Genomic DNA, 20,969 nt, shown 5'->3' with positions numbered 1-20,969 from the left:
TAATTACAAAATTATTAAATTTAAGTACATATAGTTACAGCTGCCCCTCCAAAAATAAACTCACAGGTGCTACACTTTAAATTACTAAGCACATTTTCTTTATTTTTGTAACAGAGCAATTAAGAGTCACAAGTAAACTATTAAGTTCGTACCCAAACGAGACAATTGTGGTCATGTGAAGTTAAATAATATCCACAAAAAAATTTAGAAGGGAGTGAGTCATACACAAAAATTTGTAATTTCCTCCCTCTCCCACCCCACTCCAAGTGACTGATCACTTAAAAGACATTAGTACTGATTCAGTCAATCCTTTAAACTGCTGATATTCTATGAGCTTGTATCATTTGCTGGGCATCAGCAACAAAGGTGCCATTAGCTACTTTTGAAAACTGAAATGAATAAGGCCTTCTTAAAGCATACAGTAAGGAACTGCAAAAGCTCAACTCCTTTTCACATTTTTTCCAGTGTTGATAAAATTCAAGTGAAGACCAAAAAAAAAAGCCAATGAAAAGGAAAACACGCATTCCTTAATTTAAAAAAAGCAAATACCACGGGTGCTGGAAGTCTGAAATAAAAACAGGAAATGCTGGAAAACTCTCAGCAAGTGAGATTCTTTGGAGAGAGAAATAGAACTATGTTTCAGGGTCAATTACTTTGTGTCACTTCTGACAATAGGTCACTAATCTGAAACTTTGGCTGAAATTCTCCGGTCCCGCTGCTGTCAATGAAGATTTGGCTGTGCGCCAAATTCTCCATTCTCGGTGGCAGTCACGATGGGGCGTACGACATCGGGAAATTCTGGCCTTTGTTTCTCACTCTGTAGATGCTGCCTGACCTGAGTATTTCCAGCATTTCCGGTTCTTTAATTATGCATTTTTAAGTACAGTACCAACAGTACTTACAGGCAGTTTGAAAGCAGCAAAAAATTCAAATTAAGTATGTCATAAAATTGCAATTAGAAGATTTACTGAAGAGGTTATAAAAATGTGTACAGTTCAGATTGCAGGATCAGGCACAAGGTTTCATTTTCATTTAGGAAAAAAGCATACAATTAACTCTATTAAGTATATCTATTACAACATCAATAATCTGCAGCTTTATCACAATTGGTTGTCCTGGATTTTTTAAAATTATAACATTTTTGAAGGTCAAAGATTAAGCATGATAAAAACCAAATAAATTAATTATGCATTTATGAGATGCAAATAGACCCAGAAAATATTCTTTCCCCTTTAGTTATTTGAGCATTTTGTGGAAATTGTCAGATGACAAATTACAGCAGGAGGAATGACAAACTTTATTTTCTGCGATCTGTCACAATGAGAAAAGCTATCTTCAATCATTTACTTAAACCATTTCTTAGGTATGTATTTAACACCGGGCAACATCATTAGTCTGCTATAATTTAAAACCTTTTAACTAGAAGCTCTAAGAGCAAGTTTCAAATAAATCATTCTCATATTAATCAAACTCAAATCGACCACTCCAGTAAATAAATCGCCCACAGTAGCAAAAGACTTATTCATTTTAAACTCTGCACTTGAGACCTCCCCCTTTCCCACCCCCTCCTCCACTGTTATTTTCTTACTTTACTCATAGCAGCCCAGGCATGGGCGAATTAAGGAATCCTATCTTTATAAACTCTGATTTGCTAAGATGCAATACTCTTAGAAGTTCTGCTACTAAAAACATCAACATGAACTAATCATTAGTTTAGTTCAATATGCTGTAATAAAAAAAAACGCCTGAAAAATATGCATAACCTTGTGCTCAATCAAATGGACTGATCTATAGCTGCATTTAATAGTATTTAGAATAAAGGGCAGAAACCAGATGGGGATTTTGAGCAAAAAGATTGGCGATGAATACTGGCTGATTTGCATAACTGCCCTAAAATTATGCTGAAATGACACAAAGCTTTCAAATCACACTGAAATGTTCTAATATTGTTCTAACCCTAGAACTTGGACATTGGGTACAGCCTCAAATGATAGACTTTCACTGTTTAATATCAATGATTAAAGTGTATATAGTAGCTTAGCCAGATACTTTTTTCTTAGATCTAACAGCCCAATCCAAAGATAAAATCAACCAGTGTGCATTCTTATAAGCTCCATACACAAAGCAAAGACTATTAGGCTTAGCGTCTATGTATGAAATCAAATCACTTGATAATTCAGTCAGTAGTATATTGTAATATAAAGTGCCCGTGATGATTTCAGAAATGGAAATTTGCAAATTACTTCCAAATTTCTAAACAATATGGAAAACAATCCAAACACTAAACCTGCATAATTACAGTCAGTAAGCAATAGAGAAATCAACCTGTACAGTGTGAATTGGCACTGAACTGACAGTCTCAATAGTATTGCTCTTATTTACAATTTAAACACATTTTAACCTGCATTTTTTTTTAATGGAAATGTTACAAACTTTTAAATTTTTTTTTATACAAATGGTATGAAAAATATTTATCCTTAAAATCCAACAGTCATTACTCTACCGCTTGCAATTTTGCATGGTTGATAGATACATTCATGTTCATCATACAGCATGACAGAATAAAATGGATCAATTCACATGCCTCCTTCCTCAAGGTAAATCTAGTAAAAATAACACTGCAGTTATGCACAACCAAGGAGACCAAAAAAAGGGAAGTAAATGAGGTTCGTTACTATCAATTATTGGTTGTGCGTAGCTTAACCCTTTGTTCTCACCATCCCAATTGCTTACTTGCTTCGCCAATCCTGACCAGGTGAATGGGATTGCATTGCGCTGATGGCATGAATGGCATTCAACTTGACAGCATTATTTACAGCTGCACAGGGTACAACATGTTAATACACACGAGTACAGATGTGCAGATATTTAGACAGGGATAAATTAAACAGTCACTCATCCATTTTTATTCTCTGGCAAAAGTTTGTTTGCAATAGGATTCATACTGTTCACTGAGTGTATGCTTTTAGAGGTCTCAATCTCCTCTGGATCCTGCAGAGTCAAAAATATATATTTATTTTTCATCAAAAAAAAACATTTAAGTGTCTTACTTTTTTACTTTATGCCATAAAGGTTTTTTTTAAAAACTAAAATGTGTGCAAGATTTAACTGAGAAAAGTAGTGACGCATTGAATTAATCTAAACTATTAATAGTTTCTATTTAATGTCTTTCTAATTCTGTGCAGAAACACATCAATTATAAAAACAGGGTTCCAGTATCATAAAACTAATATTTTGTGCAGATTTTTCACATCCTACCTTTATTAACATATATATTTCTACATTTCTCCAAATTTTAATTTTAATCATTCATAGGCAGCATATTTTACTATTCCCCGTGCCTGACAATATCAATTTATTTTTACTCCAATACCTAAAGTGCCTCTTCAAAAAAGAGGCATGATTAAGATGCGTGCAATGAGACTATCTGTACTGACACTAATCAATGGAGTCAAAAGCTCCGAGATTGCCAGAATATTGACCAGCAAAACTGCAACATCCATCAGCATTTCATAAGTTGGCTATTGTTTAGTTAACAAGCTTTTTATTTGTGCTTTGTGCCTCCCAGTACTTTGATTTAGTGTCTTACTATAAAAATTACGCTACAGCACTTCTCCTGTGCAGTTCTTTGGGTACAAGACTGGTGCTGATAACTGAAGTAAAATTAAAACGGTATACGGTAAGGCAAGCTTATATGGGGCACTGATAGGGGAGCTGTGCACCCATCACCAAGTGCTGAGGAAACCAATTGGATTTTAAAAAAAAATACTGCAGGTACACACCTTTCCCCATGGCACGGTTCACTGCAGGATCAAACCTGTGGAGAAGGAGAGCTTAACATTTTTTTGGAGGCCCATAAAGACAACAGTCAAGTAAAATTTCACCACCTGGGCTGGATATGAACTCAAGTCTTTGGAGTAGATTGTCCTAGCCAATGTATAATGTAGCTAACCAGTAAACAGCACCCAGATTCTAATATCCTGCTACGAAATGGGTGGTTAAGGCTAAATTTCCTAATAGAGTTATTTACATTTTGGGCTCTAATGCTTTGTCAGTCAAGCCCAGAAATCACTGTAAATGTTACTGTTGGTTGGAATTTACTGAGAAAAATTACCATTTATTTTCCCTGCAAATTATTTTATTCATACATTTATAAAAAAATTTCTTGCTAATTTAGGAACATTGGCACATAAGTGCAGAAAAAGGGTAAGTTCTTTGATCAGGGAACAGAGGAGAGTATGTACTGAGTGACTGCTGTAGTTTCATCATAAGTTAAACAGCTGCACATCAAAATCTGAAAGTGAGACAATTTGGGTCAATTTGACTAATAAGTGCTCACTGAACCTTAATTTTAATTATATTCTACATTAAAGGACACAATCTAGAGATGAGTTTTATCTGTACGTTAGTCAAAGGCAGCGTGAAAACACTTGTTAATAAAAACAAACAATAATTCCACTGCGACACACACTTTCAAATTCATGGATTCCTCCACAAAGGGTCAAGTAAAGATGGTTAAGTCAATCTCATGAACGGAAAATGTATACCGTTAAAGGTGGTCCTTTTGATAAACTCCCTCAGTTAAACCAGCAAGGAAGAGGACAAATTCATAGGCAGGTGAGGGAAACATCATGTAGGTAGTTCTCCCTTTTGGCACTACAGAGGAATCCAAAAGCTGACGATTTCCCTGAACAAAACCAGAGTGGAGGATGCGGCATTTCAGAAATGAGGGCAACTGTGACCATCGCAATTGTTGTATGATCACACAAGCAGAAACTATTATTATGTTTTGAACATAAAGTGCAACAGTGCTTAGGTTCTCATAGTCCATGCTTCAGTTTGCCGATTTTTCAATCCTCAAACTCACATCATGGCAGCATGTTGTGCAAGCACATTATGACACTGTAAACGTTCCCAGCAAATCAGTTTCAACAATAAGCAAATGCCTTATACTTAGGCTAATTGTACAGTGTTGACTGCAATGGTTTCACAATGCCTTCTTCGTACACCCTCATAATAGCTTCGCAAACAAACTTGTATTGACTCTGCGGAAAGGAAAGGAAGCAAAGGTTCAGTTGCATGTTTTCAATATATACACACTGAACAGAATGCAATTTACTTCAGAGAAGTCTATGACAAAAAGTTTGTATTTCATCATTCTATTAAATCATTGTTATAATTCAATAGCCTGCACAACAGAATCTTTCCAAACATTCGCTCCAAAATTCCTTCACAATTTATCCTGGCCTATTCTCTTCCACGTCTACCTGCTGGTCCCTGGTATCATCTGTAGAGATGAAATCAGCTTCCATATGCATCCTGATGACATCCACCGCTACCTCTCCATCATCTTTTGTGATCCTCCCACTCTGCATTGTCTAGCTGCCTGAGTGACATTCAACCTTGCATGTATCATAACTTCTTGGAGCTACAACTGGGAAGACCAAAACCATATTTTCAGCCTCTGCAACAAACTCAGTAATTTTTCCACTAATTCCACCCTCCTCCTTGACCAGTCTCAAGCTGAACCAGGTTGTTTGCAACCATGGAATTCTACTTAGTCCTTAGTTGATTTTACAAACCTCTCCAACCTCAAAACTTCCCTCTCAAACTCTATTTCTCTGATACTAGAGTCTTGTTCATACCCCCACCATTGGTGGCTTTGCCTTCAGCTCTCTCAACTTGATATTCTGGAACTTCCTTTGTAAGCCACTCCACCTTATCGTTCGTCTCTTCCTCCCTCAAAGATCCTCCTTAAAATTCATCTCTTTATTATCTCCTTTTCTGCCTTTGTGCTCGTATCTTCCACATCTGTGAAGGGCCTTTGGACATTTTATCCACAATAAAGATATTATATAAAATGAAGTTATTGCTAAATTGTTAAAATGCTCTCCTTTCCGTATGATAGGTTGCCTTCTAAAATGCTGTTCTGGCCTTTTACGGAGGATGACAAGCCACCAATTAGGTGAAAAGGGAGTATTGAGGCTTCCTTTTGGGCTGTTTGAAAGAGTACACTTTTTGGGCTCCCATTATATTCCTCCAAGGTGCCCCATAATGTGGTACAAGGAAACTAAACAATTTTTAACAGAAGTGAAAGAGTGGGTACTGAAGTTAGAAGTAGTGCTAAAACCCAGCAAACCACATTGATCAATTGGCAAAATTAAGAATTGAAGTTGGTATGCGTATGCAGCTTGCAGAGCACCAGGTGGCAGTCTCACCCACGTTAATCTTTATCTAACATGCATGTCGAGCTATGTCAGAAAAGAGTTCAGAAATTATTTTCCACTCCACGAGTGTAGTTTTTGTATTAGTTCTTTCCCTCAAAAGCCAAGACTGACTTTTGACAACTCAGGCTGGCCCCAGATGACAACTGTTGGGTCGTTCTCACTGAAATTGTTCGCAGTCATTTGAGGACAATCAGCATGTTGACTGTTGTAATTAAGAAAAGTTTAATCTCACTTCTCCCCTCCCTGCCCCCTATACTGCCTTTTTTTCTTTGAAGTGGTGGAAGTGGAAGAGTAAGTTCTCTTTTTTTCACTTATTTTTCTAAAAGAATAAGATGCAGACATCATATTTTCTTCTGCTCTATTTGGAATCCTGTTAAAGTAGCCTGGAATAGTGGTTATGTTTCTGAACCTGGAACACAGAAGCCTGGAATAATGATCCAGTGACACAAGTTCAAATCATACCAATGCAGCTGGGAAACTTAAAGCTAAAGACTGGAATAAAAAGCTACTCTCAGTAATGGTGAGCAATGGAATTATCAGATTACCATACAGGCCCTGGTTCACTAATGTCCTTTAGGGAAGGAAATCTGGTGTCCTTACTGGTCTGGCCAACTTGATTTCAGACCCACTGCAACGTGAATGACTCTTAACTTTACCCTCTGATGTGACCTTGCAAGTCATTCAATTATATTCAATAAGGTGGCTCTAAGCCACCTTCACAAGGGCAATTGAGGACGGGCAATAAATGCTGACCTCACCACTCGAGTAAAAAAAAACATATTTGTACTTAGAATTACAGTCTGTTGACAATATGTTAACATCCAACATGAAGGTCTCAAATGTATTTATTTTTGCACTTTTGCTCTCAGAATGTGGGAATATTGATAAGTTTATATGTAATGAACAAAAGACGACTGATGTAAATGAAACAGCTAAATTTATAGGTCTCTAAAAATATTATATTTTGCTAACCATAAGGAATAAATTAAAAGGAAACTTCTATTTATAGTTGAATACTCTGCTGAAGCACTTATATGGGTAGAACACAGTAGCAGTCTGCTTTTTCAAAAGGAGTATTTTAAGAATCGCAATAAGAGACCGGTGCTCTTGCTGAAACCATCACTTTGGTTCCTCTATAAGAAGACATGCATGATTTGACCACAAATTTAGCTTAACTGATCCTTAAACATGAACAAAAGCTTTTAAAATGGGGGCAATTAAGTTACTGCTCTGGTGGAGAAAATCTACAAAAGTGAATGCCAACAAATCAATGGCTCCCAAATTTCAGTTTCCACAAAGAATACTGGGATGACAACAATTTGCATTTATATAGTGCCTTTTACAAGGTGAAGGGCACTAGGGCATTTCACGACAAAGTTATGAACAAAATTTGATACCAAGATGATATTAGGGCAAATGATCAAAAGTTTAGTCGAGGAGGTATGTTCAAGGAATGTCTCAAAGGAGGAAAGAGGTAGAGAATGGAGAGGTTTAGGGAGGAAATTCATGGTATTGGCAGCCGAAGGCACGGCTGCCAAATGGTGGATAATTAAAATTGCAGATGCTCAAAAGGTCAGAATTGGAGGAGTGCAAAGATCTTGGGGTGTTCTGGTGGTGGAAGGCTGGGGGATGGTGATAACATGGAATATGAAAGCAAGGAAAGCTTTAAACTTTGTCCAAGATTGAGACAGAAAGAGTTTTATCAGACAGAGAATACAGTGTTATGGGGATAAGGCAAGACATTGTTGAGGATTATCATACAAGCTTAGTCATGATCCCATTCAATGGTGGAACAGAAGGAATGGGTCAAATGTCTTACTGCTGCTCATAGGTCTTATGATCTTAATGAATAAAATGACTGTACAAAGATCAGTTATGATGTTTAAACTATAAAATCACGTTATACAGGTCTGCGAATGGCATCTGATCACTCTACATTTGTCTACTTGCAAGATGAAATTAGGAAGACAGATGAAAGCATAATTGGTCCTCGTCTCTTAATTTCTTGTCGGCAGAGAACTGTAGGTGGACATGGATCAAGGAGAGAATGGTCTTTGGCTGTGTTATCTGCCCGTGAATGAGTAGATCTATCAGACAGCATGTAGCCTCACACATGTGAAATGGCCACTTGGATGGCCTACTTGTTTGCTTGTTTCTGCAGATTCATGCTCTAGCCCTCATTAATACTGGGACACGATAGGAAAGTTCTGGTTAACTGATAGATTTATTAACAGTCCCTTTTCTGAAAACTAACCTATTTGTACAAAGAGGTTTACCACTGACGGACAACTGATCAGTCTTCCACCATACTGTGCTATAGTTTGGCAAACAAAAGTTTGAAGTTGAGATGGTTACTTAAGTTATCCCATCAGGATGGGACAATGAAAGACTATATGGTTACTCACAGAGAAAAGAACAAACACAAATGGGTACTCAGAGGGAAATACCATGGGAGGACTACAAACAGAATCCAATGCTTGCTTGAATTCCCGGGTGGGCAATTGTATTTTTACGCAAGGAAATGCATGATGATCATGTGACATAATCTGGGGAATCAAAATGTCAACCGTTGGTTGTAAACATTAAGACACTTTGAATCCCGATTGTACAATATCATGCTCGACACTAAAATGCACGAAATGGTTATCTGGATATGGACTGTGTGAAGTACTCAATTTCTGCAGGGTACTGACTCAACCGAAACTGATGAAAGAAACATCTGATCCCACTTCCTGAAAGCAATGCCCCAGTGGATACAACTGTGATGACAAGTGAAAAAAGTAATCAATACTCACTGGTGTTTGAATCATCATGGCTCTCTGGTCTCGCATTGTTCTCACAATATCTAATGGATACACTGGCTGATTGCACTCGATTAGACACATTGCTGTCTCCATAGTAATGAGAACTCCGGTCCGACCTATCCCAGCACTGAAAAACACAGTGGGGTAAAAATGAAACGCACTGGAATAGGAAACCTGATTTACTCTCCAAAGGCCTTTTCTGGCTCTCTTTGTATTTAATCTTCGACATCCACTCAATCATTGTAAATTATAGATTTTCATCAACTCTATTGCATCCTTACTGTTATCGTTATCGAATCACCATTATATCCACTGTTCTAATAGAATAGCTCTGAATGTTTCCCCAACGGAAACAAAATACCTCAGATGTTGAAAATCTGAAATAGAAGCAGAAAATGCTCAGCAGAATAGATAGTATCTTTGGAGAGATTGCAGGTCTGTAACCTTTCATCAGAATTGTTCTTTTGAAAGGCCACCGACCTCAAATATTAACTGTTCTCTTCACAGATGTTGCCCGATCTATTGAGCATTTTTGTCCTTAAATTTTTCCAACCTTTTTAAAAATATTTTTATTTCTTCATACCAGTTGGTCCTTTAATGAACCTGCACTGCAAACCCATCTACTGGCTTAACATCATTCCTATAGTAGAGACAAAAGCTGCACAAGGTAGCCAACTGCTGTCTTACAATTTTGTACAGATTCACCATTACAATTAGGCCAGAGCGGAGGAGAGATGTCTTCATTCAAAATGTTATGAATTTTTGAAATTCTCTACCCAAGAGAACTGTGGACACTTAGTTATTGAGCAAATTCAGGATAGGCGTCAATAGATTATTTTGGTATCAAGGAATATGGGAATAGTATGGCAAGGTAGAAACAAGGCATTTGCTACCAAATAAACCTGTTGGACTTTAACCTGGTGTTGTTAGACTTCTTACCGTGTTTACCCCAGTCCAACGCCGGCATCTCCACATCAAGGTAGAAACGAGGCAGACAATCAGGAACAATCTTGTTGAATGGCAAATCAAGCTCAAAGGCGGAACTGGCTTATTTCAGTTTCTTATATTCTTATGACCTTTATAACTTAAAACCTCCAGTTTAGTTTCTGGTAAATGGCAACCCCCAAAGGTGTTGATATTGGGGTATTCAGTACTCGTAATACCATTGATTGTCAACGGCAGATGGCTAGATCCTCTCTTGCCCCTATGTCCCCAGAGAATTTGCCTGGGCTTTTTGATTACTAGTGCAGTTACGTTACCACTACACCTCCCTGTTTTTCCAGAACAGAACTCTACAGGATGCTATTTCCAATCACTGAGGAACTGGCTCTAACAACTACTGTTTTTCTGATTTTTAAACAGTTCTTGGGCCATTTGCTACCCTCACATTTATTCTATCCCCGATCTTGTCTAATAGTATTCTGCATGATGGAAGGTCAGAATTGCGTGGTTGACTATTAATATGGATGTGCCGCCTATTGACATATCATTCGCGTCTTGGAATACAGGCCAAACAAATTCTGTTTTTCCCAAGTTTCTTTTGGATAGAAGACTGCCTTTAATCTAACAGTAGTGAACCACACCAGGAATAAACAAGTTTCACTTCTCAATAACCAATTTCCAGTGTTACTACCAAATCTGATGTCGTAAACCTCCTCCCACATCCTTGCTGCTTTCCCATTTCAATTTCTGTCACCTCCATCATCTCACCCGATTGTGTAATCTCATGCCATGTACAATTGTATTGAAGCGCCTACTATTTAAGCTCACACATGAAATGTGCTGCCTCAATTGTTAAATTGGCCATCATCAGAGCATTATTAGATCCTGCTCTCACATTTGCACACACGTCTATTTTCCAGCTACAGTCACTGGATGAAGAACATAAGAACATAGGAAATAGGAGCGGGAGTAGGCCATCTAGCCCCTCAAGCCTGCTCCACCATTCAATAAGATCATGGCTGATCTGATAGTGGGTTCAGTTCCACTTACCCACCCGCTCCCCATAACCCTTAATTCCCTTAATGGTTAAAAATCTATCTATCTGTGACTTAAACACATTTAACGAGGTAGCCTCTACTGCTTCATTGGGCAGAGAATTCCAAAGATTCACTACCCTCTGGGAGAAGAAGTTCCTCCTCAACTCTGTTCTAAATTGACTTCCCCGTATTTTGAGGCTATGCCCCCTAGTTCTTGTTTCCATTGCAAGTGGAAATAACCTCGCTGCTTCTACCCTGTCTAGCCCCTTCATTATCTTATATGTCTCTATAAGATCTCCCCTCAACCTTCTAAACTCCAATGAGTACAGGCCCAGTCTATTCAATCTCTCCTCATAAGCTAACCCCCTCATCTCTGGAATCAACCTGGTGAACCTTCTCTGTACCCCCTCCAAAGCTAATATGTCCTTTCTTAAATAAGGCGACCAAAATTGTACACAGTACTCTAGGTGCGGCCTCACCAGTACCCTGTACAGTTGCAGCATGACCTCCCTGCTTTTATACTCCATCCCTCTCGCGATAAAGGCCAACATTCCATTTGCCTTCTTGATCACGTGCTGCACCTGTAGATTGAGTTTTTGTGATTCATGCACAAGGATCCCCAGGTCCCTCTGCACAGTAGCATGTTGTAATTTTTCACCGTTTAAATAATAGTCCATTTTACTATTATTCCTTCCAAAGTGGATAACCTCACACTTACCAACGTTATACTCCATCTGCCAGATCCTTGCCCACTCACTTAGCCTATCCAAATCTCTCTGCAGACTGTGTCCTCCACGCAATTTGCTTTCCCACTCATCTTTGTGTCATCCGCAAACTTTGTTACCCTACACTCGGTCCCTTCCTCCAGATCATCTATGTATACGGTAAATAGTTGAGGCCCCAGCACCGATCCCCCCTGCGGCACGCCACTAGTCACTGATTGCCAACCGGAAATGCACCCATTTATTCCAACTCTCTGCTTTCTGTTAGATAGCCAATCCTCAATCCACGCTAACACTTTACCCCCAACTCCGTGTACCTTTATCTTATGCAGCAACCTTTTGTGAGGCACCTTATCGAATGCCTTCTGGAAATCTAAATACACCACATCCACCGGTTCCCCTCTGTCAACCGCACTCGTTATATCCTCAAAACATTCCAGTAAATTAGTCAAACATGACTTTCCCTTCATGAATCCATGCTGCGTCTGCTTGATTGAACCATTCTTTTCCAGGTGTCCTGCTATTTCTTCCTTAATGATAGATTCCAGCATTTTCCCAACTACGGATGTTAAGCTAACTGGCCTGTAGTTACCTGCCTTTTGTCTACCTCCTTTTTTAAACAATGGCGTTACATTAGCTGTTTTCCAATCAGCTGGCACCTCCCCAGAGTCCAGTGAATTTTGATAAATTACAACTAATGCATTTGCTATTACTTCTGCCATTTCTTTTAGTATCCTGGGATGCATTCCATCTGGTCCAGGGGACTTGTCTACCTTCAGTCCCATTAGCCTACCCAGCACTACCTCTTTAGTAATAGTAACCGGCCTGAAGACAGACAGACTTTTGCGGAGTTCCCCCCATGCCAAGAGTTGTTCAGCCCAATGTAACCCCTGCACTGTTCTGAGTGAGCTTTCTCAATATGAATTAGTTAGGTGAACTTCTCTGTTCCCATTTGTCCAAAAAAGAAACCATTAGTTAGAAAAGGTTTTAGCTCATGTTGAGAATAAACTCTGACCTGTTGGGCCAAGAGGCCTGTTTCTGAGCTGTAAATACTATGCAACAGTTATTTATCAAAAATTATTATTATTGTAGAAAATTTGGATAATCATTTGCACTATCGCCAATATGATATAGAATAATGGATTATAACTAGCACTTTCCACAAAGCTAAACTTGGCATTTAAATGAATTAACACAAATCCTATCCAATTCTCTTCCTGCACTTGGTGGTGCACTAAGACAGACTTTCAACGGTTTCTATAGCTAGCAATTCCCAGAACAGGTCGCTAGTCTGTCACCAGGGGCTTATAGCTCTCCACATCAAGCATGGTTGCCCAGTCATCTCTCCTGCTCTTACCACCAGCGCGTTTGGAAGAAATTGCAGGTTGGCACTCAACCTGTTTGATTACGTTACGAACTAACCTTCCTTGACCATCAAGTCCTGGGGTGGGACTCAAACCTGGAGCTTCTGGCTCAGAGGCAGGGATGCTACCCACTGCACCACAAGACCTCCCATTAAAACAAATAGATGGTGTAAATGATAAGTCATTGTCATAAGTTGGAACATTAAAAAGATGCTCAAGTATAATCTGCTGCAGGCTCTCATTTACCATACAATTTTATGCAGTCCACATTTAAAAATGACAAACAGTAGAAAAATTAATAGTATTAAAAGAAATGTGCAAGTTTCTCCTGCGGCAGGAAGCCAATTTCTCAGCCTCCGACTACAAATGGTTAAGTTTTTCAAGCTTGCAAACTGCTAAACCATGTTTACCTGCAGTGTACAACAACTGGTTCATCTTTGCCAACTCGTGTTTCTCGAACAAGCAACACAAACTTCAGGAAATCACTCGAATCATCAGGAACACCATGGTCAGGCCATGCAATATATTGGATCTGGGTGAGTGGACGGCTCTCATTTTTCTGTGAAGTTGCAAAAGATTATATTAACTGACAAACTAGATATGCCTGCAGTTCCTTCAATATCACTTTAAAATAAGACTTGGGTTGGAGCAAGCTGATGACTGCATATGGCCGCTAGTTTATTCAATCTGCGTGATATGCCTCCAATTTAAAGATTATGTTCAGGAATCGAGCTCCTAATTTTTTTTATTCATTCGTGGGATGTGGGCTTCGCTGGCTAGGCCAGTATTTATTGCCCATCCCCAAATGCCCTCGAGAAGGTGGCGGTGAGCTGCCATCTTGAACCGCTGCTGCCCATGTGGGTTAAGTACACCCACAGTACTGTTTGGGAGGGAGTTCCAGGATTTTTACCCAGTTCTGCCTCCATCAGCCTGGTAAAGTGAAAAGCAAAGCATGATGTGCAGAACATTTTTTTTTCAAAACATAGCTTGAATTTGTAAATCCTTTAATTTGGTTTGTTACTTTGTTAAATTTTCAGATGCTGGTCAGAGAATAGAAAAAAAAAGTTCAAGAATGCTGAATACGGGACAGGAAACCACTGACAGACAAATGAGAACGACTGTTAACTGGTGCTTGTGGCCAACAGAGCAGCTCCACAATATATATTTTCTTGACTTTTCGTATTGAAAAAGAATACGACTCAAAATCTCAATTATTAACCAAGCATTAAATTGAAGGGGGAAAACGGCTACTAGTGAGGCTTGATGAAACTTTTGTTTATAAGGGGTAGGAGAGAAAGGACAGGTCTGTCCAACACACCTTAACTGTGTTCTAAATATTTGTGCGGCTCATGCTAGCACCGCTGGTTTCCAATGCATGTTCATCTCACAGACTGGTACAACCAGAAGATAAACCTCCTGAATTTATTAAAAGTGGCTGCCATAAAGGCTGGTTGAGGAAAAGCAGCAAGGTGACGAAATTTATGAAAAATGAAATGGTCAGCCTGTATGCATTGAAATGCATTGCATTTCTTGTATTTAATTTGGATTTTTAGCTTTGTGCCTTTTCTTTTCATTATAGGAAAGAAAGCTGTGAATCATAGCGTGGTTACAACATCGGAGGATGCCATTCAGGCCATCGTGCCTATGCTGATCCCCTAAGAGGCAATTTACCTGGTGTTATTCTCCTGCCTTTTCCCCATAGCCCTGCAATTCTTTCCTTTTCAGGCAGGGTTCCAATTCCCATTTGAAAGCCTCAATTGACCCTGCCTCCACCACACAGTCAGGCAGTGCATTCCGGGTAACCACTTGCTGCATGAAAACTTTTCCTCATGTCGCCGTTGCTTCTTTTGCCAATTATCTTAAATTACAGATTTACAACATAAAGAACAAACTGCTGAAATTCAAAACCGACACAACACTAAAAGAAAAGCCCCTTGTCCAGGCTCAAGGGGCTGAAGAGTCTACTCTTGTTTTGTGTGTCGTGGACATTTTCGTTAAAAATTGCTGAATACCAATCTACGAGTCTGGCCACGCACGTCATCAAAGCCCCAAAACTTCCCCTAAGGGGTTTTTAAAGCATTGACACACAGATTACAGGCTTGATTTTGAGAGGCCAGTGGGAGTCTCAGCTATTGGTCAGAAAACTACAAACATATGAATTAGGAGCTGTAGCAGGCTACTCGGTTGTTCCAGTCTGTTCCACCATTCAATAAGATCATGGCTGATCCGACTGCAACCTCAACCCCATATTCCTTTCATCCCCTTGTTAATCAAGAATCAATTTAGCTTTGCCTTAAAAAATATTCAAAGACTCTGTTTCCGATGCCTTTTGAAAAAGAGTTTAAACAACTCATGACCCTCTGAAAGAAAACATTTCTCCTCATCTGTCTCAAATGAGTGGCCCCTCATTTTTAAACAGTGACCCCTAATTCTAGATACGCCCACAAGTGGAACACCGTCATTTGTGTAGGGAAAGTCTGATGAAATGAGTGCTCTACTCTTAAGTGGACACTATAGGGTCCCCTGTGATTAAGGTCCCTGGTGGCAGAAGCCTGCACGGCGAGTGCTGTAGGCCAGAGACTGGCAGCTGCTCAGCACCACCAGTGGGAACAGTGGCTGCTGGTGACACTGTACTCTTAAGAGGTCCAGGAATATTGAGGGATTCCAGATCAAAGGTGAATGAGAATGGGATGGATTCTAGGGTGGGGCGATAAAAAGAGTTATGGTGCAACTTTTGGCAGCTCCCTGCTGATGCCGAGCCTCCCCCTTCTCCCAATCAGGCATAAAGTGCCTGATAATCAGGGATTCTCCTCGGAAGACCGCTGGCAAATGTAATAGGGTTGCTAGGCAATCTTTCGAGTGGGTGGGAAAGTCGTGTGGCTCCCATTAAATACATAAGGCATCAGTAAATCTTGGTGGCCTCAGGAATGATAGGTGTCAATTAGTCATTATTGACCCTAATCAACATTCTGTTTTCAGTGGCTGCAAATCCCGGTCAGTCCCATCCACCCTCTGATTTAATTGAGGGGTTTTCCCGCTGCCAGGAGATTGCACGAGGCTTTTCCTGCGAAAAAGTGGACCAGGAGACGCATTAAATCCAGCTTAACAAATTTAACTACACATCTAAGCTATATACTAGCATATTCATCACACTAAAGCTTTAAAAGTTCTGTAGTCAGACTTTAAATTAGCCTTTCACTAAAGAAGCCCTTCGAAATGCAGTTAATAACTAGATGTTTCAAAAGGCATAGAAATTTTAAAAAAAAATTCATTTGTGGGACATGGACATTGCTAGCTAGCCAACATTTATTGCCCGTCTCTAGTTGCCCTTGGAGAGCAGTTGAGAGTCAAGCACATTGTCGGAAAATGTCGGAAAACCCCACCTGGTTCACTAATGTTCTTTAGGGAAGGCAATCTGCCAAGTCACATCAATGTGGTTGACTCTCAGTCATCGAGTATATCCAAGACATAGATCAATAGATTTCTACATATTTAAGATATCAAGAGATAGGGGGATAATGCAGAAAAATAACATTCAGGTTGAAGATCAGCCATAATCTAACGGAATACTGGAGCAAGCTTGAGGGACTGAAGGGCCTACTCTTATTTTCTATGTTGTGGACATGTTTGTTACAAAATGCTGAATGTCAATCTACGAGTCTCACCAGGCACTTCATGAATAAAGATTTCTTCATTTTTGAAATTCAAAAATAAGAAAAAACATTTTAAATGAATTTCATCTCCCAATTGCACCCCCCACATGCCCACTCACTCAAGTGTGTCAACTCCTTGTTGACAAACAGCAACACAACTCCCACCCCACTTCAAGCAAGAGGGGAGGCATCAGTCCCAACTACTCCTCAATGAACTCCCATATAGCTATAATTCTTTCACTGCGTATCAGATAGCAATCACAATGGTTAGTTTGCCTGGTCTAAAGTGATACTGAGATCAACTGTAGTGCCCTGAATAAGAAAATCAGTTGGTTGCAGTTCCATGCCAAAGTTAGCTAACAACGTAGACCATTGATTGAATAGGATTTTTCTGATTCATATAACTTAGTTAATCAATGGATAAACTAACTGAAAACCACTAGATTTAAACAAAATTTAAGATTATGGAGGACAAGAAGCATGGCTCATAAGAACTTTTTGAATGAGTTGCGTTGGCATTCCAACAAACACCATGGAAGTAAAACTCTTTTGGGATTCAGCAACGCACAAGAGAAGATTTTTAAAATGAGATGTGTTACAATTTCTGCGTACTCTGTTACACGCAATATGTCATTATGGCTGGCCTCAGATGACCCAAATATTTGTAATTAAGATATTTCATCCATAAGAAAGATACTGAGACAGGTACAATGTGTTTAGACAAGCTTAACACTCAAATGATTATTGCAGAGCATGCTCCGGTTTGTAGCAGTTAAATTCCCAATTTCCCTATTAGCAAATATCTTGCCATCAGTGATCAGAACAAAGCAGCATACAGCACAAATAAAACAGGCCTGCATGGCCAGCTCGTAGGCAGCTGTTGGAGACTGAAGTGTTACAAGTATGCTTGTGGCTCACAGATGGAAAAACATTCCCAGTTATCTCTCTCAGCACATTCAACTTACCTCTAAATTAGTTAAAGTCAGCTCTCTGAAGACGTATGCAGGATTTCCCTCTTCTGAGTGACAATCAATCTCAAAATTCCCATATGATGCATTTTCAGAAGGTTCAGGCCAATACTGGTGACACTTGACCTAAGTAGAGAAAGCTAAACCATGTAAATATAATTTAATTCTTTAAAGAAACCTGCTTTCAAATTTAACTTGCTGTACAAATTGGCAGCTCCTGCCTTAGCGAGGAACTCCACGTACAAAAACAAACTGCAAACCATACTACTTTTAAATCTTTTCCATACTTGCCACAGAGGTGCACCAAAGTAGGGAAGGATTTACAAAGCATTGAAGAACCAACTGCATTGCCAAGTACAGTATGGAGACATTCAAATGCCATCATAAAATTCATGTTTATTTTATGCATTTACCAAGAAAGATACTAAAATGCAAACATTACAAGACAGATTCATTAAACAAAGACAAGGCCAAGGCAAAAAAAAGGGGGAGAAATTACAGCACAAGAGTTTCTACAAGTATTTAAAAAGAGAGTAATTAAAGGAGTGTTGGCCTTCTAATGAGAGTCTGGGCAATTAATACTGGTAAATATGGAAATAGCAGAAATGGTGAACAAATATTTTGTAGAGGACACAAATAACATCCTCTAAATACTTATAAATCAAGAGGTGAAATGAAGGGAGGAACTAGGGGCAATTACAATCACCAGGGAAATGGTACTGAGAAAACCAATAGAATGGGCGGCACGGTAGCACAGTGGTTAGCACTGTTGCTTCACAGCTCCAGGGACCTGGGTTCGATTCCCGCTTGGGTCACTGTCTGTGTGGAGTTTGCACATTCTCCTCGTGTCTGCGTGGGTTTCCTCCGGGTGCTCCGGTTTCCTCCCACAGTCCAAAGATGTGTGGGTTAGGTTGATTGGCCATGCTAAAATTGCCCCTTAGTGTCCTGGGATGTGTAGATTAGAGGGATTAGCAGGTAGGATATGGGGGTAGGGCCTGGGTGGGATTGTGGTCGGTGCAGACTCGATGGGCCGAATGGCCTCTTTCTGTACTGTAGGGTTTCTATGATTTCTATGAGAACTAAAACTGATAAGTTCCCAGGACCTGACGGCTGGCATAATAGGGTCTTACAAGAGGTGGCTGCAGAGATAATAGGTGCATTGGTTGTAACTTTCTAAAATTCCCTAGACACTGGAAAGATCCCAACAGATTGGAAAATAGCAGATAACTCCTCTATTCAAGAAAGGAGGGAGGCAGAAAGCAGCAAACTGCAGGGCAGTAGCCTAACATTTGTCACAGGGAAAATGCTAGAATTTATTATACTAGGGTGCTTAGAAAGTCTTGATGCAATCAGACAGAGTCAACGTGCTTTTGATTAAGGGAAATTGAATTTGTCTAATTTATTCAAATTCTTTGAGGAAGGAACAAGCAACATGGATAATGAATACCTGTAGATGTAGTGTACTTGGATTTCCAAAAAGCATTTGATTAGGTGTCGCATCAAAGGTCACTAAACAAATCAACAGCTCATGGTGTAGGGGGTAACATGTTAGCATTGAACAAGGGCAGAGAGTATGCAGAAAGTAGAGATATATGGGTAATTTTCAGGTTGGCAGGCTATACCGAGTGGAGTGCCACAGGAATCTGTGCTGGGCCCTCAGCTATATACAATCTATATTAATGACTTGGATGATGGCACATAATGTTTGGTTGATAAATTGCTGATGACATAAAGATGGGTAGGGGAGTAGGCTAAGAAGAGTCTGCAACGGGGCAAAGATAGGCTGTGAGTTGGCAAATTTGACAGATGAAATATAATGTGGAAACATGTGAACTTGTTCAGTTTGTAAATAGAAAAAGCAATATACTATTTAAATTGAGAGATTGCCAGACTCAGTGGTACAGAGGGGTCCTGGTGCATGAATCTCAAAACGTTGGTATGCAGGTGCAGCAAATGATTCGGAAGGCAAATGGAATGTTGGTATTTATCACAAGGAGAATTGAGTAGAAGAGGAGTTTAGAAGGGTGAGAGATGATCTTATTGAAACACCAGACCCTGACGGCACTTGAGAAAGGTGGATCCTGAGAGGTTTCCCCTTGGACATACAAGAACTAGGTTCAAAGTTTATAAATAAGGAGATTAGGAGAATTGTTAGTCCGTGAAATTCTCTTTTCTAGACAGAAGTGGTAGCAGGGTCACTGAATATTTTTAAGACTGCGTTAGATAAATTTTTGATCAACGAAGGAATCAAAGATTAAGCGGGTGAACAGGAAAGTAAAATTGAGGACACAATTAGATCAGCCATAATCTTATTAAATGGATGAGGAAGCTCAAGGGGTCAAATGGCCTGCTCATAATTCATTTGTTTGTATGTAAAGAGGGAAAATCAAAGTTATTAGGATTGGGGTATAAGGCTAAGTACAGATTGCTACCCCACTAAGTTTGTGACATTACATTTTCCCCCCGAGGCAACTATTGCATAACTAAAACAAATGTGGAGATTGAGGCAATTTTAATTAAATAGAACAGCCATTCTTGTCCAATTTTCTACTGCATTTTGAATTAATTTGTTGCCAAAATATGTTCATGCAGATAATGCAAAGATTGTAAATATTTGAGTAAATGGCCAAAAGCTGATACAAAGAGATAGGATTTAAGTAGAGTCCTAAAGGAGGACAGAAACGTGCAGTGTGTCAGGGAAAGAAATCCAGAGTTTAGGGCCTAGGCGCCAATGGTGACACATTTAAAATCTGGGGTATGTAAGAAGTCAGAATTGGAGAAGCAAAGTTGTTGGAGGGTTCATAAGATCAAAAGGAACAGAATCAGGAGTAAGCCATTTAGCCTCTCATGACTGTCATGCCTTTCAATAAAATAATTTAGAATCTGTTTGTGGCCTTAACTACACTTTTCTGCCAGCACACCATAACCCTCGACTTCCTTGTAGGTCAAAATTCTGTCTAACTCAGCCTCGAATAAGCCTTCAATTATCCAGCCTCTGCTGATCTCTGGGGAATAGAGGTCCAGACTAACAACCCTCAGAAAAGGTTCCTCCTCATCTCAGTCCTAAATGTGAGACCCATTATTTTTAAACTGTGCCCCAGTTCTATATTCCTCAACAAGTGGAAACATCCTCTTAGCATTTATTCCATCAAGACCCCTTTGAGTCTTGTACACTTTAATAAAATCTCCTCTTAGTCTTCTGAACTCCAGTGAGTAAAGGCCCAACCTACTCTAACTTTTTCTCAAAAGACA

The 20,969-nt window shown here is 39.4% G+C and overlaps 1 protein-coding gene across 11 annotated transcripts in view; it reads right to left on the bottom strand.

Annotated features, from left to right (window-relative positions):
* Nucleotides 1–944: 944 nt before the first annotated feature.
* Nucleotides 945–20,969, bottom strand: part of ptpn4a (protein tyrosine phosphatase non-receptor type 4a) — a 233,746-nt gene continuing 213,721 nt past the window's right edge. For 10 of the 11 annotated variants that reach the window (XM_078227896.1, XM_078227897.1, XM_078227899.1 and 7 more), the window contains 4 exons: nt 17,715–17,843; nt 13,507–13,655; nt 9,023–9,158; nt 945–5,045 (listed from right to left, as the gene is read on the bottom strand). In XM_078227896.1, the coding sequence (XP_078084022.1) occupies nt 4,959–5,045; nt 9,023–9,158; nt 13,507–13,655; nt 17,715–17,843 (501 nt within the window). In that variant the 3' untranslated portion in view covers nt 945–4,958. Of the gene's footprint in view, nt 5,046–9,022; nt 9,159–13,506; nt 13,656–14,767; nt 14,955–17,714; nt 17,844–20,969 lie in introns of those variants that run through there. The other variant, XR_013499489.1, reaches the window with a different exon arrangement.

The sequence above is a fragment of the Mustelus asterias genome, chromosome 14 (assembly GCF_964213995.1).
Source record: "Mustelus asterias chromosome 14, sMusAst1.hap1.1, whole genome shotgun sequence".
Lineage (NCBI taxonomy): Eukaryota > Metazoa > Chordata > Chondrichthyes > Carcharhiniformes > Triakidae > Mustelus > Mustelus asterias.
This window is presented reverse-complemented; position numbering and strand designations above follow the sequence as displayed.